A 19,207-nucleotide genomic window follows, 5' to 3' on the forward strand; every position below is an offset into this window, starting at 1 on the left:
TAGCCTGGTGAAGTACACACAGAGCAATTCGGAGGGCAGGGATCACATGTTCCCTTCGAGGAATGGTAATAACCCTCTGGACAGCTATCACGACACTCCCCTTCAAAGAGGTACCGCTCCACTTCAAACTTATCTGAATAAAAACTCAATATTGTAGTACAACAGACGAGAACATAATTCTGTATCAAAGTGGTAGCATGGTAGTAACACAAGGCTAGATCCTGTCCTGGTTTTATTCTGTGATATGAAGTGTGTGATTCGAGTTACCTGTGCTACAGCGGGTACATTTTTCAGGTCCCTCATCCTCACACTCTTGACATGTGTGATGGCAGCGATGGCATTGTCCATCCCTCTCATATTTCCCTGCATTACATCGGATCACACAACTCCCATCATCAAGATACCTGCCAGATAGCAAACACTTAAATCTCTTCCCAAACAATGGACATCCCGCTGCACTGCAGCATTATTCAACTATTGGTACTATTAGAAACAATATATTTTTGATGGCAGTCCTCTGTCACCTGGTGGATGAGCAGCTGATGCAGTCTTCACTCTCAGGTCCAGTGCACTTGTAGCAGTTTACGTAACAAAGTTCACATTTCCCATGTTTGCTTAAATATTCCCCTGAATAGACAATGTAAAAAAAATACATCAGTCAAGATTACGGTGTAGATAAACTGCAGATAGCCAATACAAAATTGGGCTCCAACATCTGTTGGCCAATGAATTTGAATGATTTATCCAGTTGTTGGTGATTATAGGATTTTTTTTTATATACAGAGATTACATTCAATTTGTAGCGTACTACATATTTTAGAGCTGAGAATAACTAGGAACCCTACGGTCAATGTAGAAATGTTATACCATTTCCATAAATGTTTCAGGACTGGGAATGAAAACTTAAAAATTCCCTGATATTTCCAGTCCCCCATGCTTTTTTTGTACATTTATGTATAGCACAATATAGGTAAAACTGGAAGGCATTTTACTTTCTACAGTGGTGCATCGAAAGTTTGTGTTCTCAGTTAGAATGGGAAAAAGTTGGAAAAATAATAAAAGCAAGGCAAACCAAAATGCTTACCCGAGTTCACATGTTGTGAGCTTTAGCATTTATGAAAGGCTTCTGGATGAATGTTTGGCCAGTTGACATTTATGATTGCAGATGACTGAAAGACCATGCACATGCTAGATTCATAAATCAGCACACTTTCAAAGCATGCAAGACCAATTGTTTTGATTAAAACCCATTTAGGATGCACTCAAACAATCAGTAGGTTTTAGTCAAAGACATTTTGTGAGCAATAAAAATCCCAATTTTATTTCAATTACAATTAATTTTACACACACGGTTGAATCGGTTTAAGTAACCCTAAACCATTTCAATAAAATACACCAACAGGGGACATAAAATCCACCTTTTCAGTGATGCTTCAATTAAACTATATAGGTGAAGTGTCATTTCTGTCATCACCAGAATTGCATAATAGTGTTTTTTCAAAACGGTTTCCTGAACAATAAAATAATACCAGACCAAAGCCAATGTCATCTCTCCTCCATCGGCTAAAGTAGTTTTCTCATTTAAACTGCATGAGTTTAAAGGGACAGTTCACCCAAAAATTACAATTCTCATAAATTTCTCACCCTCACGCAATCCCAGATGTGTCTGACTTTTTCTTCTGCTGAACACAAAGGTATTTAGAATACTTCACCTCTGAATATCCATATGCAAGTGAATGTTGGCCAGAACTTTTAAACTTCTAAAAGCATATAAAGGCTGCATAAATGTAATCCATAAGAGTCCAGTGGTTAAAGCAATGTCTTCAGAAGCAATAGGATAAGTGTGGGTGAGAAACAGATCAACATTTACATCACCCACAGTTATATAGCAGAAGATATTGACTTAACCACTGGAGTAATATGGATTACTTCTATGCTGCCTTTAAGTTTGCCATCAACTTACATTGTTAAGGACCTACAGAGCTGATATATTCTTCTAAAAATCCTCATTTGTTTTCAGCATAAAGTCCTTTTATAATATAAAATTTCCTCCCAGCTCAGCAGGTGGCGGTATGCACAAATAATGTGAATCACCAAAAACAAATGAAGAGGAATATGAAAGTGGAAATTTAAAGTAAAAAAAGGACTTCAATATGAATCTGTTTCTCACCCACAACTATCATATCGCATTAGAATACATGGATTAAACAGCTGCAGTTTTATGGATTACTTTAAAGATGCTTTATGTGATTTTTGGAGCTTAAAAATGTTGACCACCATTCACAAAAGAGTCCATGTGTCTCTACACTAAGTGTAAATGGTTCTATGACAATTTGGTCCTAGAAGATGCCAATGAGATTTAATTTTTTTTTTTGCATGTTTTGTCATCTGCCAGATGAAAAGCTCAACAACATAACAACACATCATTTAAGGTATAATTCATGTCTGAAGCACAAAAGTGCGACCTTACAGTAAAAGCTTGGCTTAGGAAGCACCACTAAATGGCTTTATCATGTATTTACTACAGGGATACATTAGTTGTTGCATGCCTGTTAGCTGCAAATATTCTCAACATCTTTTTCCTAATAGAAACAGCCAAAGGTCAAAACATCAGGCTGCCCAGATATTGTCTCTTAGGTCATTGTCACCATATACAAGTGCTTGTGACTTCCCTAACACACAACCTTTGTTCAATCAAATACTGAATTTCTCTTCGAAACAAAAAAGGCCTTTTGTAAGGAAATCAGGAGAGTTTGAAAGCATTTTAACACCAGTACATTGCAATAATTCAACTAAATATTTCTTAAAGGAATATTCTGGGTTCAATACAAGTTAAGCTCAATTGACATCATTTGTGGCATAATGTTGATTACCAAAAAAAATAAAAAAGCAATTTGACTTGCCTCTTCTTTAAAAAAGCAAAAATCTGGGTTACAGTGAGGCACCTACAATGCAAATGAATGGGGCCAATTCATAAACATAAAAATACTATTTGAATGAATGAATGAATGTTCACCAATTCACTTACTAACCTTTTCTGTGTAAAGTTAAAGCCAATTTTACAACTTTGTTGCCATGACAACATAATGTCAACAAACCCTAAAACAACCGTAAAAATGATCATTTAAACAACTTTACAGCTCAAATAATACTTGAGTTTTAACATAAGAATTCATGTGCTTTTATAAAATTATGACCTTCACATTTCTGCATTTAAACACTCCAAAAATGTATCCCATTCACTTCCATTGTAAATGTCTCATTGTAACCAAAATGTTGCTTGCTTTTTTTTTTTTTGTGGTAATCGACATTATGCCACAAATGCTGTTGACTGAGCTTAACTTGTATTGAACCCAGAATATTCCTTTAAAAAAATAAAATATTCGTATAATCATCAAATTGGTTTAAAAATCAACAGAACGAGTGTCGAATAGCAGCAGCAGTATAAAATAACATCTAAATGAGTAAACAATAGTAGTCTCATTTAATCTCTCTGGAGTCTTTTTATTTTAAAGTTCATTATTAAAAAGATCAGTAAACCATTTGTTTTGTCCAGTCTTCTCTACATAATAAAACATTTGTGTGGCCCTTGCTACAACAACTCTTCATATAGACTAACTGTTCATGGCAGCTGGTTAAAAAAACAGAAATATAAAATAATTTAAAAAAGAAAACTTGATCATCATCTCTCCCTTATTTCAATTGAACACGGGTGCAAAATATATTTTAAGGTTAATAGTGATAAGAATACATATATACATTAAGAAAAAACATTGCCAGAACAGAGTAAATGTAACACATTTCAACAGACTGATTCATGTAATCCTATATAACATTAGTTGTTATAACATGTAATGTTGCATGTATCGAGTCCGTAGAAACGCAAGATCATACTACAACTATGTTTTTGCGACATGAATACACAAATTAACACGAGGTGGCTGGACAGTCCCATACATAAAACAAAACTCATTTGAACTATGATCATTTATAAATCTTTATCATAAATAAAAGGCTACGTCATCCTAAACCACATCATTCATAAATAACAGACATCGAAATCCCCTTAACATTGAGCAAAAGTGGATAGGTCAAACATGAATGTAATGAATGTAGAAGTCTAATTTGTGTTGTGTAGTACTATTAGTAGAACTAAACTCATAACCTCGTTTCTGACTTGTCCTTAATGTAATATCCTAAATCCCCCTCAGGTATTTTTCTCTTCCCAGGATCCTGCAATAAGTACATAAATATGGCCGATGTCATCAATGAAATATGGATGAGAAAAACACCTTTTGAAAATTCTAATTCTAATTCAAAACGCATTTCAAACAATAGCACCAGTTACGTCTGCAGTAAAAGCTTTTTTTAGTGAAATATAGTATTATGCATTATAATCCATCATAACCAACTATCATAAAGACCCAGAATAATGAACTATTTTAGGTGCCCATTAAAGTTGATTAAAATGCAGCAGTTTAAATTTGAATTTGCATTATAATTCAATAGAGCATGAACAGTCCCAAGGGATAAAGTCTGAAATTCCAGATAAGAGTGTTTTAAAGGCTGAACGTATGAATGGTGCATGGCTCAAATGTCAGATCATTGTAATACTTCTCTAAATGTCCTGCATATTAACACATGTTTCAATGTTTAGGTTTAAAAAAACCAAGCAGAATGTTTCAGATTTATATTCAGGATTAATATAGTGGTTTATAGTTGGTTTATGAAAGGGATAGATAAAATAATGCATGTAGAAAAAAGAAAGTTATTTTGAAAACATCTTGAGGGTATATTATGAGACCTGGAAAGACAAAGGATGCTTCATACCCCATCTTAAGCGCCATGACTAAAACCTGTAATTGCATCATCTTTAGCCCAAATTGATTTGTTATCTTCAGAATTACACTAACACCTGGTGCGGTTAAGTTTAGATTTCAATAAACCTTGAACCATTTTTTCACTTATGCAATAATGATGAAAAACACTCATGCGCGCACGCACACACACACACACACACACACACACGCAAAACACTGTATGAGATTTGAGCCTGAGGTGAAGAATTTTTTAACCTGACGTGACAGCAATCAAATCTATCTCTTGCTGCGCCTTTGCCGAATTGCTGTTACTGGCAGGTCATTTAACTTCCAGACAACAAATGCCTGTGTTTCAGGAAATACTGTTTGTACCTCCAGTGTCAGTTTAAAGTTTTACTGCAGTGAAGAATGGGTGAAGCTGTACCCTTCACTTTGCTCAAAGAGGTCTTGCTGGAACTCTTTGAGGTTCTCAGAGAGTGATTTATTCAGAATATGCACAAACTGGCTTTGATCATTTTCATCATACTCAAAATTTGTGGAAAAAATTCAAGAAACGCCGCTTCGACACCAAACTCGCTCAGCATGTCTTTCCAAATTGGACCCAAAACAATAAAAAAAAAAAAAATATTAAAAAAGAAAAGGTAAAAAAATTTGGCATCCATGCTTTGGTCACAAAATACTGACATGTATGATTTGTTGTTTATTACTGATCGCAGTTGTACCACCCTGACAGTTTCTCTCAAACACACAGGCATACACACACACACGCACGCACAGAGATAAAAGGTAGGTTTGTTGTAGTTCTGGCATCGAGAAACCTCACTGTGCAGTCCCATATTGAAGGCTCTCAACTGGAATATAAATTAGCGGAACATTAGCGGCAAGTGGGGCCGGAAAGTTCCTTCAGCCCATTAGAGAACATGTTCTACAGCAGAGCTGCTGCAGAACCTTCCTCTGGCACAGATTGTTCTTTTTCACAAGCACACAGAAACTTCCCTCAGCCCACGATTCTTCATTTGCTTTCCACAGAGCAAGAAGAGGAGAGAGGAGCAGAGAGAGCACGTAATTGGTCGGCGGACAGGAAATGATGCAGATCAGGTCACAGCGAGAGGTGACGGTAATGTTGTTTTTATTTTTTTATAGATCCAGTTGATTGTTGGAAGGAGGAAGATATCCAGGTGTGATTGGTATCCAGGATGAAAAGATTTGAAGGAAAGATCATTGGGAAGAAAAGGAAAACAAACATTTAGAAAGTGATCAAAGAAAATTTTAGGTTGCACTTTGAAAGGGTTAGTTCATCCAAAAATGAAAATTCTCTCATCATTTACTCACCCTCATGCCGTCCCAGATGTGTATGACTTTCTTTCTGCTAAACACAAGCAAAGGTTTTTAGAAGAATATTTCAGCTCTGTAGGTCCATACAATGCAAGTGAATGGTGGCCATAACTTTGAAACTCCAAAAAGCACATAAAGGCAGCATAAAAGTAATCCATGTGCCTCTAGTTGTTAAATCAATGTCTTCAAGCGATATAATCGGTTTTGGGTGAGAACAGACTAAAATATACCATATTTTTCACTATAAATCTTGACATCAGCAGTCTCCTAGGCGATCATGATTTCAAGCTCAACTGCACTTCCTAGCGCCTTCTAGCGCTCTGCGCATACGTCGAGCACTACAAAGTGTAATTGATCTCGAAGTCATGATCGTGCCTAGAGATTGCAATGACAAGATGTACAGTGAAAAAGGAGTTCTAGTTTGGTCTGTTTTCACCCCAAATTAATTGGATTGTTTCAGAAGACATGGATTAAACCACTGGAGTTTTATGGATTACTTTTATGCTGACTTTGTGCTTTTTGGAGCTTCAAAGTTCTGGCCACTATTCACTTGCACTGTGCACTGGACCTACAGAGATGAGATATTCTTCTAAAAATTCTTCGTTTGTGTTCTGCAGAAGAAAGAAAGTCATACACATCTGGGATGGCATGAAAGTGAGTAAATGATGAGAATATTCATTTTGGTGTGAACTATCCCTTTAACACAAATAAAGTGTCAAAGGTTGAAATTGACTGTAATAGACAAAGTCTATTTTAAGCCCACACTGATATTTAAAAATTTCCCAAAAATGAACTTGGGTCACAATTTTACACTCATCATTTATGAATTACTAGCCAATACAATCACAAGTTCCTATGAAAATAAACTGGCCTGAAATATTTCTTAAAAGTGAACATGAAAAAGCATTCACAATCCATTTTACTTCTATAATCTGGCATATTTTAGAGTGAAACGGAATATTTAATAATAGGGTGATACTTGATTTCATCCATCGGGCATTGACTGGTTTTTGAAAACAGATGGAAGAAAGAGTTTAAAAAGTAAGTTGGATTTGTGACACCCACAGATTTATTATGTATTTTTTTTACAATGTGCATTGATTAATTGCTGTAAGAAAGTAAAAAAGATACATATTGATTTCATGTTGAATTTAAAGCTGCAGTGTGTAATTTCTGCACCACTAGTGGCGTTAAAGAGAACTGCAAAAATAATTTCCAAAACAGTTGTTTCCCTTGACTGCTATTAGTTGAACAAACTAATAAACTCACCATAAACCATAAACTCAAAGAATTGGTTGAGCCAATGTTGCTATATCAAGCCGCTCAAAAAAGATGGGATAATACATATATGGTATGCATGTGTGTGTGTGTGTGTGTGTGTGTGTGTGTGTGTGTATATGTGTATGTATATATATTCATTCTCACAAAAGTGAGTACACCCCTCACATTATTTTAAATATTTGATCTTTTCATGTGACAACACTGAAGAAATGACACTTTGCTACAATGTAAAGTAGTGAGTGTACAGCTTGTATAACAGTGTAAATTTGCTGTCCCCTCAAAATAACTCCACACACACCCATTAATGTCTAAACCACTGGCAACAAAAGAGAGTACACCCCTAAGTGAAAATGTCCAAATTGGGCCCAAATTGTCAATATTTTGTGTGGCCACCATTATTTTCCAGCAATGCTTTAGCCCTCTTTCGCATGGAGTTCACCAGAGCTTGCAGGTTCCCACTGGTGTCCTCTTCCAATCCTCCATGATGACATCATTGAGCTGGTGGATGTTAGAGACCTTGAGCTCCTCCACCTTCCATCTGAGGATGTCCCACAGATGCTCAATAGGGTTTAGGTCTGGAGACATCCTTTGCCAGTCCATCACCTTCACCCTCAGCTTCTTTAGCAAGGCAGTGGTCATCTTGGAGGTGTGTTTGGGGTCGTTAGCATGCTGGAAAACTTGTGTGCAAAGACAAGTGAACACACTTGTCTTTGCGCTCTCCTGGTTTCCGCCACACACGCTTGACACCATCTGAACCAAAGAAGTTTATCTTGGTCTCATCAGACCACAGGACATGGTTCCATTAATCCATGTCCTTAGTCTGCTTGTCTTCAGCAAACTGTTTGCGGGCTTTCTTGTGCATCATCTTTAGAAGAGGCTTCCTTCTGGGACGACAGCCATGCGGACCAATTTGATGCAGTGTGCGGCATATGGTCTGAGCACTGACAGGCTGAACCCCCACCCCTTCAACCTCTGCAGCAATGCTGGCAGCACTCATACGTCTATTTCCCAAAGACAACCTCTGGATATGACGCCGAGCACGTGCACTCAACTTCTTTGGTCGACCATGGCAAGGCCTGTTCTGAGTGGAACCTGTCCTGTTAAACCACTGTATGGTCTTGGCCACCGAGTTGCAGCTCAGCGTCAGGGTCTTGGCAATCTTCTTATAGCCTAGGCCATCTTTATGTAGAGCAACAATTCTTTTTTTCAGATACTCAGTGTTCTTTGCCATGAGGTGCCATGTTGAACTTCCATTGACCAGTATGAGGGAGTGTGAAAGCGATGACACCAAATTTAACACACCTGCTCCCCATTTACACCTGAGACCTTGTAACACTAACAAGTTACATGACACCGGGGAGGGAACATGGCTAATTGGGCCCAATTTGGACATTTTCCACTTAGGGGTGTACTCACTTTTGTTGCCAGCGGTTTAGACATTAATGGCTGTGTGTTGAGTTATTTTGAGGGGACAGCAAATTGACACTGTTATACAAGCTGTACACTCACTACTTTACATTTTAGCAAAGTGTCATTTCGTCAGTGTTGTCACATGAAAAGATATAAATCAAATATTTACAAAAATGTGAGGTGTGTACTCCCTTTGTTAGATACTGTATGTATGTATGTATGTATGTATGTATATATATATATATATATATATATATATATATATATATATGTGTGTATGTATGTATGTATATATATATGTGTATGTATGTATGTATGTATATATATATATTAGGCTCACACACACACACAGATCAGCCACAACATTAAAACCACCTGCCTAATATCATGAAGGGCCCACTCGTACCACCAAAACAGCTCCACAATGTGTCCTCTGAAGGTGTCCTGTGGTATCTGGCACCAAGACATTAGAAGCAGAACCTTAATCCTTTAAGTGGTGAGGTGGGGCCTCCATGGATCGGACTTGTTGTTCCAGCACATCCCATAGATGCTCAATCGGATTGAGATCTGCAGAATTTGGAGGCCAAGTCAACACCTTGAACTCTTTGTCATGTTCCCCAAACCATTCCTGAACAATTTTTGCAGTGTGGCAGATGGACATTATCCTGCTAGCCTTCACTCCCCATGCACATCAATGAGCCTTGGGCGCCTATGACCCTTTCACCGGTTCACCGGTTGTCCTTCTTTGGATCACTTTTGGTAGGTACCAACCACAGCATACCGGGAACACCCCACAAGACCTGTCATTTTGGAGATGCTCTGACCCAGTCGTCTAGCCATCACAATTTGGCCCTCGTCAAAGTCGCTCAGATTCTTACGCTTGTCCATTTTTCCTACTTCCAACAAATGAAATTCAAGAACTAACTTTTCACTTGCTGCCTAATATATCCCACCCCTTGACAGGTGCCATTGAAACGAGATAATAAATATTATTTACTTCACCTGCCAGTAGTTGTAATGTTGTGGCTGATCAGATTATATATACACTGTATATATTTATAAATTAACATAAAAAAATTACACACAGCAGCTTTAAAGGAATCATAATAATACTCCAAATGGCAAAATCAAAACCACATGTTCATGATTTAATCCCAAGCAAAAACTAAAATACTTCTAGAAATATAAAGGTTGCAGATCAGAAATGTAAAGGAAAGAAAACACAACACGAAGTGGCTAACAAAAAGGGAGCAAGGATGAATATACGGTACTCACCATCTTTACAGATGGTGCTGATGACACACACACCATTTTCCAGGTTATATCCACTAACACATGTGCTACAGTTCCTCTCCCCGGCCCCTGTGCAGACGTAACAGGTAGGATCACACCTGGAGGTGGAATCACATCAGTCACAAATCAGATGCCATCATTAAACATTTAAGCAATAGTTCACTCAAAAATGTAACGTTTAGGCCTTCTCACTCTTACATTTTTCAAAACTCAGACATTTTATTTCTAAAAAACACAGGAGATGTTAGGCAGAATGTATGGGACTGATGGCTTCATTAACCATTCACTTTCATTGCATGGAAACAAGATGCAATGACAGTGAATGGGGACTTAGGCTGTCATTTGACCGAACATTTCCTTTTCATGGAAGAAAGTTATTCATTCAGGTTTTCAATAAGATGAGGGCGAGTAAATGATTACAGAAGGTAAATTTTTGGGTGAACTATCCCTTTAAGCTTTAAGATTTCAAGTTTAGAAATGCACTACTGACTTTTGACAGGATTTGTGGACATCTCCGTTGTCTGTTGTTTGCTCCGCCAAGTAGTATCCCACATTGCAGCTGGAGACGCAGCGCCACTCCTCAAAGTAATAGCCTGAAGCGCACTCATTACATGCTTCCATGCCAGTTCCTGAGCACAGGGAATACAGTCATGTTCCCAAAACAGGAACAGAAGATGCTAGGCTAGCAAACCACAAGTACTTAAGAATATACAGTAGCCCAACTTGGAATGTATGCAAACACTTATTTATCCAATGCTTTGTAATTTCTTCCTGACTAAAGGGTTTCCTCCAAGTATGATCGGCATAGAACATTAGCAAAAGGTTCTACCTACAAGAAGCCAAATAACTAATCTCTTGTAAGGAACCAATTTTAATAAGTATTTGTAGTAAGATGTAATACCCTTTAACCCTATAATCTCGGAGGGTGTTTTTAAAGATTTCCTGTTTCAGTGACATAACCATAATTAATGGCTAATAAATTGACAAAAAAAAACAACAACAAAAAAACAAGTAGGGTTTGGTATAATTGTAAAGAAAGCTTTAAAAAAAAAAAATTTTATGATATAGATTATGATACATTCTAAAACTCTCAGCCTAAGAAACTTCTGAAAAATAAAAAAACAAAAAACAAAAAAAAAACATTATAGATTTCTGGTTACCCCCAAAAAACTGCCTTAGTTTTGTTCCCAATCATCTCACCTGTAACAGAGTACAATTTTGTGTTGATACGAAAAAGAAATCAAAAGTTATAGCATTACAAATATAATTTATCCTAGAGTCCAAAAACATCTATTTTATTAATTGGAAAATTATAACATTATCGAAATGGTACACTTCTGATTTGTCTGAAAATTTCAAAGCACTTGTTCAGTTTTGGTAATAATGCCTACATACATCGTAAAGAAGAGCTTCTAAGCTTTAAAAAAAGATACCTATTTTGTATAAAAACATGTGCTCTTGCTCCATTCTCCTATCATTTTTTGATCTCACCCTTATTACACTCCCAGCGGCAACAAGTTAAAGCGGGACTAATATTACCAACATCTAACTAAATAAAAAGGAACGTCTCACCCTTATTACACTCCCAGCGGCAACAAGTTAAATTAATATTTTATGTAGATTTATTATAACAGAATGCATTGTTAAATGAAATATAATAAAATAATTAATACAAATTATTAAATTAAATGGTGACAAGCTTACCAAAACTTTCAATTTAAGTTTATTTACACCAATGGGTTATCAGTTCATCTTCAGTTTGATATTAAACCTCATTCTTTAGGGCTATCTTATATACAGTAGAAAATAGTTTGTATAAGCCTACTTGATTTTAAGGCCTAGACTAGAGTAAAGAGTAAAATTTTTGTTCAATTCAATTTTTGAATATTTTGTGTTTATTTAATTATTCAACCAAACAACAGCATTTTTAAGATGACTCAAGTATGAAAACTAGAGTAGCTTTTGGCAGTTGAATATATGAGAAACACACACACATATACATACATCATATACATGTCTACCGTAATCACAGATCAAATTGCAAAATTCTTGCAGCCCCATCCAAGCTTAAAGGGTTAAGAGTAATTGAAGTTATTGCTCTTCTGGTGAGCTTTGCTCACAGTATTGACGCAAACAATCTGACACAAAATCAGAGTGAACAAAACTGTGTTGGATAACTTACATCCAAACTAAGCACTGCTTGTACTGAAAAGCCTTCGTAATTAGCCTTCATTTCTCAATATTGGAGAGAACAGTGTTGACGTAATAGTCTCGGAAGGCACTTCACATTTGTCAATGACATCATTTTCAACAGAAACATTGTGCATCCATTGTGCCCATGATGATTATAGTCAATGTCATAGTTGGATGCACTATCGGACTAAATGTGCCAACCAAAAAGGGCATAGATCCTTTAAAAAAAGCTAAATGTAATGTCTAATCAGTGTGTCCTCCAGGATTTAGAAGATGGATAACAAAACCTACTGGAAATTAAATTATATGATTTTCAAAAGGTTGTAAATCAATCCAACTGTAAACCTAGAAAACAAATGTCCTTTAATTCAGGTGTTTACCTGCACAGGTGGCACAAGTCGTGTGGCACTTCTCACATGCCCGTCTGTGCCCATTGTAATAGGTCCCAGGATCACAGCTCAACTGGCACTTATTCCCCTGTAGACTAGCAGGAATAGAAAGACAAAAGGAAAGAAAGAGGGAGATGGGAAAAAAGGAAATAAATTATTCAAAGGGGTGCAGCGATGAAGTTAACATTGTCAACGCAAAGTTATTTCTTAAAGGTAAAGTGTGTCATTTCTGAGCCACGAGCATCACAAAACAGAATTGCAAAAATACTGACAAAGGTTTCCAACAGGTTTGGATGGTGGCACTGCAAAAAAAGTATCCCTAAAATAGCGATGAATATGAATTAAAAAGACAACAGAGAGAGTGCAGGTAGAAGAATTCATCTGTCTGGCCACACTTTTTCATACCCACTGTAGTCTAAACGAGTCTGAAAAGATCAACAAATATGGATTAAAGTCCACATGAGAGGGTGAAAAACCTTTCCAGCAGATTCAGAGAAGTTCTGGAACATATTTCAAAAGCATTCGCAGAAAACAGCTGCTGCGCATTACGCCGTATTTTGCACCATGACCTGTTTTTCTTTTCGCTCTTTTTCCACCTCTCTCTCTCGCTCGCTCGCTCTGTGTGTCTCTCTTTTTTATCTAACGTAACAGATTGGAGTAGAAAAGGCCCAAGTAGAGTTGCTCACTAGAGACTGTATTTCAACAAACATCTGAACCTAAGAACTTATGTATAACAGGTTGTTTCCAGCGATATTTCAACGTTTAGCAAGTGTGGCCTTACTTTGACAGCTCTCGACGTAGAACTAGAAAAGTATTGTCGGAGATTTGGCTCACTAACAGCATGAGCCCAAGATTCAGACTATATTTCAGTTCAAATCTTGGCAAAAGAACATAAAAGGGGGAATTATCGTAGTTGCAACAGGATGAATGTGAGGAAATTACCTGAGCCCAGTCTTGCATTCTGTGCAGATGTTGGCCGAGATGCATTTCTTACAGTTCTCGCTGCATTTCCGGTACATGCTGTAGTCTGCGGCAGCACAAATACAACACAATTATTGCCATTTAAGGGGTAGTTCACCCAAAAATTACAACTTTGACATCATTTACCCACCCTTATCAGGGTTCACACTCATTTCAAGGCACAATTTTCCAGGACATTTTAAGAGCCCAACGAGTGTAATGTTTAAACACATGAGAGGTCATGATGTATGGATATTTGTTCTGAATTATGTTTTTGACAGATTAATCAAAATGGTGTCTAATCAAATGAATTAATCAAGGCTTTAATTCAATGAAAACAATGCAATATTTTTTATCAAATTAAATGCTGCACAACAGAAAATCACAAATGTAAGATATTGCTTTAGTACAGTATATTATTATTATTTATAGTAAACATTACATAATTATTCAGAAGTAATATATTTTTGTCTTTTTTCCTCTATATCAAACATCCATTTAATCAAGCTTTTATTTTGCTGTTGTGTGTTTTTGACGCTAGTTTTTTGCCTCCGGATAAACGGTTCTCAACATGACCAGTGTTATTATTAAACCCCAAAAAGCTGTGCTTTAAATGAATATATAGTCTGCATGTGCGACACACTTCAAAGCGCTCTGCTCTTGGTCATCTTAGTGATGATCCTAACGAGGTATTTTGAAGCAGCCGGCTTCACACATTCATTTTGAAGTGTGCAACACATGCAGATTACATTTTTATTCAATTAAATTGCAGAATTTTGTGATATTATTAATCACACTAGGATATACCATGATTAAAACTTAATTTATTGTGCATTCAAACATTCACTTTCGTTTTAAATATGTCAATTTCCACGTCATTCTTCGTTTTATAGCTAATGCCATTTTTATGACTGGATTTTGTGATTCCGTGCATTGTGGAAATCATAGGTCCCGAAATGTTGTAACTGTGGTATAAGCAGACTCTAATTGTTGAATTATTAAAAATGTATTCACATTTCGAGGTGTAAAGGCCACATCACCACGCTACCACCTCAGGGTGTGAACTCATTTTGTTTTTTAAATTTTAGCAGACCGGCCGTCGTCATTGTCAGAAGTTTGAAATGTAAGTAACGGCACAGCAATATTGGAACAAAAAAAATCAATAATTGCCACTATCAATACATAAACTATTTTTTCAGATCAAAGTAGAAAACATTTACATGACAGGGCTTTGTTCATGACTTTTTTTTAAAATACGCAGCAGCCAGCAGTAAAAAAATTTTTTTTTAAAACACTAAACAAATTTCTGGATTTTAACCCTATCCAGACTCCTGATTGTTAACATGTTTTTGTACATGTACCAAAAACCTTGTTAATGACACAGTCAAACAAATTTACTAAACTAAAATATCTTCCAGGACAAAGAATAATTTCCCAAGGCATTAAGGTATTTTTTCTAATTTTCCATGACTTTCCCACAAATGGAAAAAAACACTGTGAAATTTTAGGTTTTCCAGATTTTCCAGGACAGGTGGGAACCCTACCTTATGTAATTAAAAACCCATATTTTTTTTTCTTTCCTCTGCTAAGATGCATTGCGCCATGTTTGATGTCAATGACACTAAATGCCTTGTGATGTTGGCATGTCTCGTACCCGAACGTGATGTGCCAGTAGTCACACCGTTGCTCTTTTGTAATTTTTGAAGCTCAAAACCATTCTTCCCCATTTAATTTAGTTGTATGGAAAAGAAAACCAAAGACATTTCATTGTGCCATCAAACCTAATTATTAAGATCTCAAAAAATAATGTAGAAAGAGCTTGTACTTCTTAAAGATCCCATGAAATCACTTGACCAGCACAGTTTTCTGTCCTGTTTTGATGTATTTACTATTGAATCCTATTCAAGGGCTTGCTCATTTTTATAAAGTCAATCTATTTAAGAAAGACAAACAACGTCAATTTAAAAAAAATATGTATCTGCCAAGTTAATTATGTCATGGTTTAGGAGAACACCAGAATATAGATGGCTTCAAAGCTAACAGGCATGGACTAAAAGCCAAAAAACTCAGATTTTGATTAATGAGCTGTTCAAATTGTAGTAAAAAAAAAAAAAAAAAAAATATTTGTAAGAAAGTGGGAGTTGACTTGCCCCGGTCCAGGTAGAATCCATCAGGACAGGAGCTTATGCAGGTGTTGGCTCCCTCCAGCAGGTACAGCCCCGACCGGCAGGTGGAACACTGATCGCTACGGCTGCCAACACAAGACTCACAGAGTGTAGAGCACTTCTTACAGCGTTTCTTATCGTCCCGGAAAAACCCAGATGGACACTCAGGCACACACGTTCTGAGAGACAGACAGACACAGTCAGGAAGAGCCACATGAGAGCAGAAAAATCAACATCTGGCAGCCATGAAGAAACACTTTCACCAGGAAACAAAGGCAAGAGTCAGAGTCTGTGAAAGCCATCAACTGTAGATGCGAGCACAGCTTGTGTAACCGGGGTTGGAAGAGAGAACATAATGCATTAATTCATTTAAGACATGCACACACACAGGCATGCAGACACACAGCTGTTGTCAGCATTTGCCACTGTTTATATAGAAGTTAATAACTCTGAAACCCTATTGTCTCCAAATAAAATTATTTAAATTAAGTACAAGAGATATTAAAACACAAATTTTAAGCAATAGCTTTCACACACACACACATATCTTAATAACTTTCTAAATTCGTCAACCAATTCAAATAAGTGAAAAATATTATCTATATCCACCTTGCTCAAGTTTAATAATCAGTGCCGTCAGTCGGTTATAATTTTTAATCCCAATTAATCGCATAATTTTTCGTAGTTCATCACATTTGAAAGTGCTGAATAAACTCCATTATAAATCCATTTATTTCCTTCTTAGGAAAGAAAACAAAATGTAACATAATGCTTTAACATTTTCCAAACAAAGCCTTCCACAGTATAAACATAGAAATGCACTAAAATGGCATCAATTCAAGTAACATTAAACGTTTCCCAAAGTCTAAGTGGGAGTTTGACTAATTGAAAGAATTAGTCCCCACATAGGTTGCATATTCATTGCAATAGGCATTCAATATCTTAAACTGTCATCCTCCACATTAAATCTGATGGCAAATTCACTTTAAAGCAATCGTGAAGCTGCATACATAATTCGTGTCAGAGCGTCAGCGTCAAGTGCCGTTTTGAACTTCACATGAAAAGCGCTTGCAGACGAAAACATCTTATTCTGCATTTTAGTGATAGTTAAGACTTGATGTGCTTCTGTGGTAATTAAAATGCACCTTACATAGGCTGAAAAATACTTGATTTCCATCACAAGTCACATCTGGGCTTATTTTGTACATCAAATAGCATAAAGAGGTCCTTTCCCCTTCATTTTATCACTGACACTGAATCACTGCTGTGTGTGTTAGTGATGTTAAATTTGTGAACGATTTGGTCTATTTGAAAAAATCATTTAAGTGAGTGAATTGTTTTCGATCACCTCCATACACTGAATCATATATTTCTTGTTCACTGACGTCTTTCCTTTTCAAAGCCAATTTGAGCCAATAGCATTCGAGTGTTGGCTGTGAAGGAGTACATCACTGGTTTGTGATGTACGAATACACCCCTCACTGAACCAGTTGGTAATTTGTTCATGAACGAAATGAATAAACTAGTGCTCATTCACGAACAAGATAAATGAATCAGTCATCATGAACGAGGATCTGCTGTTCAAATGAACCAGTGGAGCTGCATGTTGTTTGTTGAGTTAGTCAATCTCGTTCAACAAGCAAAGGGGGCAGATTAATAACTCATCATTATTTTGTAGGCTAGTATTTTCTATTTTTGTATAGCTTGATAAATACTCATGCTAAGCAGTTCACAGTATGATAGATATGCTTTCGTTGTCATTTGTGGAGAAACACTTATGATGCTTGAACTCTGTGCAGTGCTGAAGTCTCTTAGTAGAGTTGTAGACACTTACATTTTAATTAAGGATAATTAGACTTGTTCTTGTCGTGAATGACTGCTTTTGGTTCAATTTATTTCATTAAAAGACGGTGATTTGGCGCCATCTACAGGCACAAAGGCGTAAAGTGAATGGATGAATCAATGAACAAATAATTTTGGTGAACAGAATCAAATGAATTAAGTCACTGTAATTAATCAAAATCACCACCACTAGTGTGTGTGTTGTGGAGTGTGTGTCAGTGTAATGACTCTGGGCGGACACATCAACACAAAGGTTCTGCCTTCCAAACAGTATTAATGCTGGTTTATTCTTAGTTACAGTAAATGGATTAAAAATGTATGTGTTTTGTTTAAGATTAACTTTCATGTTTGTGGTCTTGGAGATCCCTATAATGTAGGTGTAAAAATAATATATGAAAACTTTAATAAGCCTCTTATTTTCCCCTCAGACTCATCTAATACGTTTATCTGACCAAATATAAACCAAGTAAATTAGTTGTAATATTGAAGTTTTTACCAGTTTTATCAAAGAAAATCCACTGCATCCAGAACCCCAAACATTCTTTTCTGTCAGTCCGTTATCAAGCTGAAATTTTGTTTATTATCAGTTCTCATATGATAAGGGAAAGTCACAAAGCATCAATCTGGTACTTCAATTCTACTTTTACTGTTACGAACCATTAAAATGTCAGACTGCAAGAACATGTGGGTTAATAAATGAGAGCGAAATCAGTGTTTTTAAAAGTTGTAGCTCTTTTCAGTGTTTTTAAAAGTTGTAGCTCTTTTTAACTGAATGGCAACTGAAAAAAAGTGGCACTCCTGTGCGAGAAATGGTCGTCTTGCGCATGTATACACAAAAACAATTGAAAAACATCAGAGACGGACGCAAAACTTGTTGTGAATGGCCCCTTAAGCTGGAATGAATATGTAAAGCTGTATACCTGGTGTTGTTCTTGAACTTGAGGAAGTAGTGCAGACAGGTGATGCACTGCTGGGGTCCGGGGCCCTCACAGCCATTCTCACCACACTCTGGGTGGCAGGGGCCTAACATGAGAAAACAGAATCTAATGTGCTCAGATGGTTTACGCAGATACTCAGTGATGTGTAGAATGACAATAAAACAACACTCACCACCATATTCCTCACTATACTCATCCTCAGGCTGAGGCTCGGCCAATGAGCGAGGCTTGTCGCTGCGGAACGAGTAAGGGTGCACAGAGGTGCCATAAAGCACCAGTGACCACTCTTTCAGCTTGCCTGGAACAATTACGATTCAGTGCGTGAGCACTGAAATCAAGCACTTAGGGTATTAATAGGGTTATGAATGCTGTTTTAAGGAACTACCTGGTGCTTTCTGGCTCCTGAGTTGGGAGGGAGAGTCGTAGATTTCTAGTATCCAGTCTCCAGTGGCTTTCTCTCCCCAGCAATGTGTGGTCATGAACTCCCAGTTCTTAAAGCCCTCCATTGAGTGATCAAACAGCCTGTAATAACACTAATTTGATTCAGAGTTTCCACAGTTTTTGACCAATTAATTTTCATT

At 36.8% G+C, this 19,207-nt stretch overlaps 1 protein-coding gene across 2 annotated transcripts in view; it reads right to left on the minus strand.

The window, feature by feature from the left end:
* Window positions 1-3,489: 3,489 nt before the first annotated feature.
* Window positions 3,490-19,207, minus strand: part of LOC127620994 (proprotein convertase subtilisin/kexin type 5-like) — a 50,593-nt gene continuing 34,875 nt past the window's right edge. Inside the window, exons 13-21 of one of the 2 annotated variants that reach the window (XM_052094389.1) lie at window positions 19,012-19,148; window positions 18,799-18,924; window positions 18,609-18,711; window positions 15,832-16,025; window positions 13,664-13,748; window positions 12,713-12,816; window positions 10,630-10,768; window positions 10,122-10,237; window positions 3,490-5,830 (exon numbers count right to left, since the gene is read on the minus strand). In XM_052094389.1, coding sequence (XP_051950349.1) covers window positions 5,724-5,830; window positions 10,122-10,237; window positions 10,630-10,768; window positions 12,713-12,816; window positions 13,664-13,748; window positions 15,832-16,025; window positions 18,609-18,711; window positions 18,799-18,924; window positions 19,012-19,148 — 1,111 coding nt within the window. In that variant the 3' untranslated portion in view covers window positions 3,490-5,723. Of the gene's footprint in view, window positions 5,840-10,121; window positions 10,238-10,629; window positions 10,769-12,712; window positions 12,817-13,663; window positions 13,749-15,831; window positions 16,026-18,608; window positions 18,712-18,798; window positions 18,925-19,011; window positions 19,149-19,207 lie in introns of both variants that reach the window. The other variant, XM_052094388.1, reaches the window with a different exon arrangement.

The sequence above is a fragment of the Xyrauchen texanus genome, chromosome 27 (assembly GCF_025860055.1).
Source record: "Xyrauchen texanus isolate HMW12.3.18 chromosome 27, RBS_HiC_50CHRs, whole genome shotgun sequence".
NCBI lineage: Eukaryota > Metazoa > Chordata > Actinopteri > Cypriniformes > Catostomidae > Xyrauchen > Xyrauchen texanus.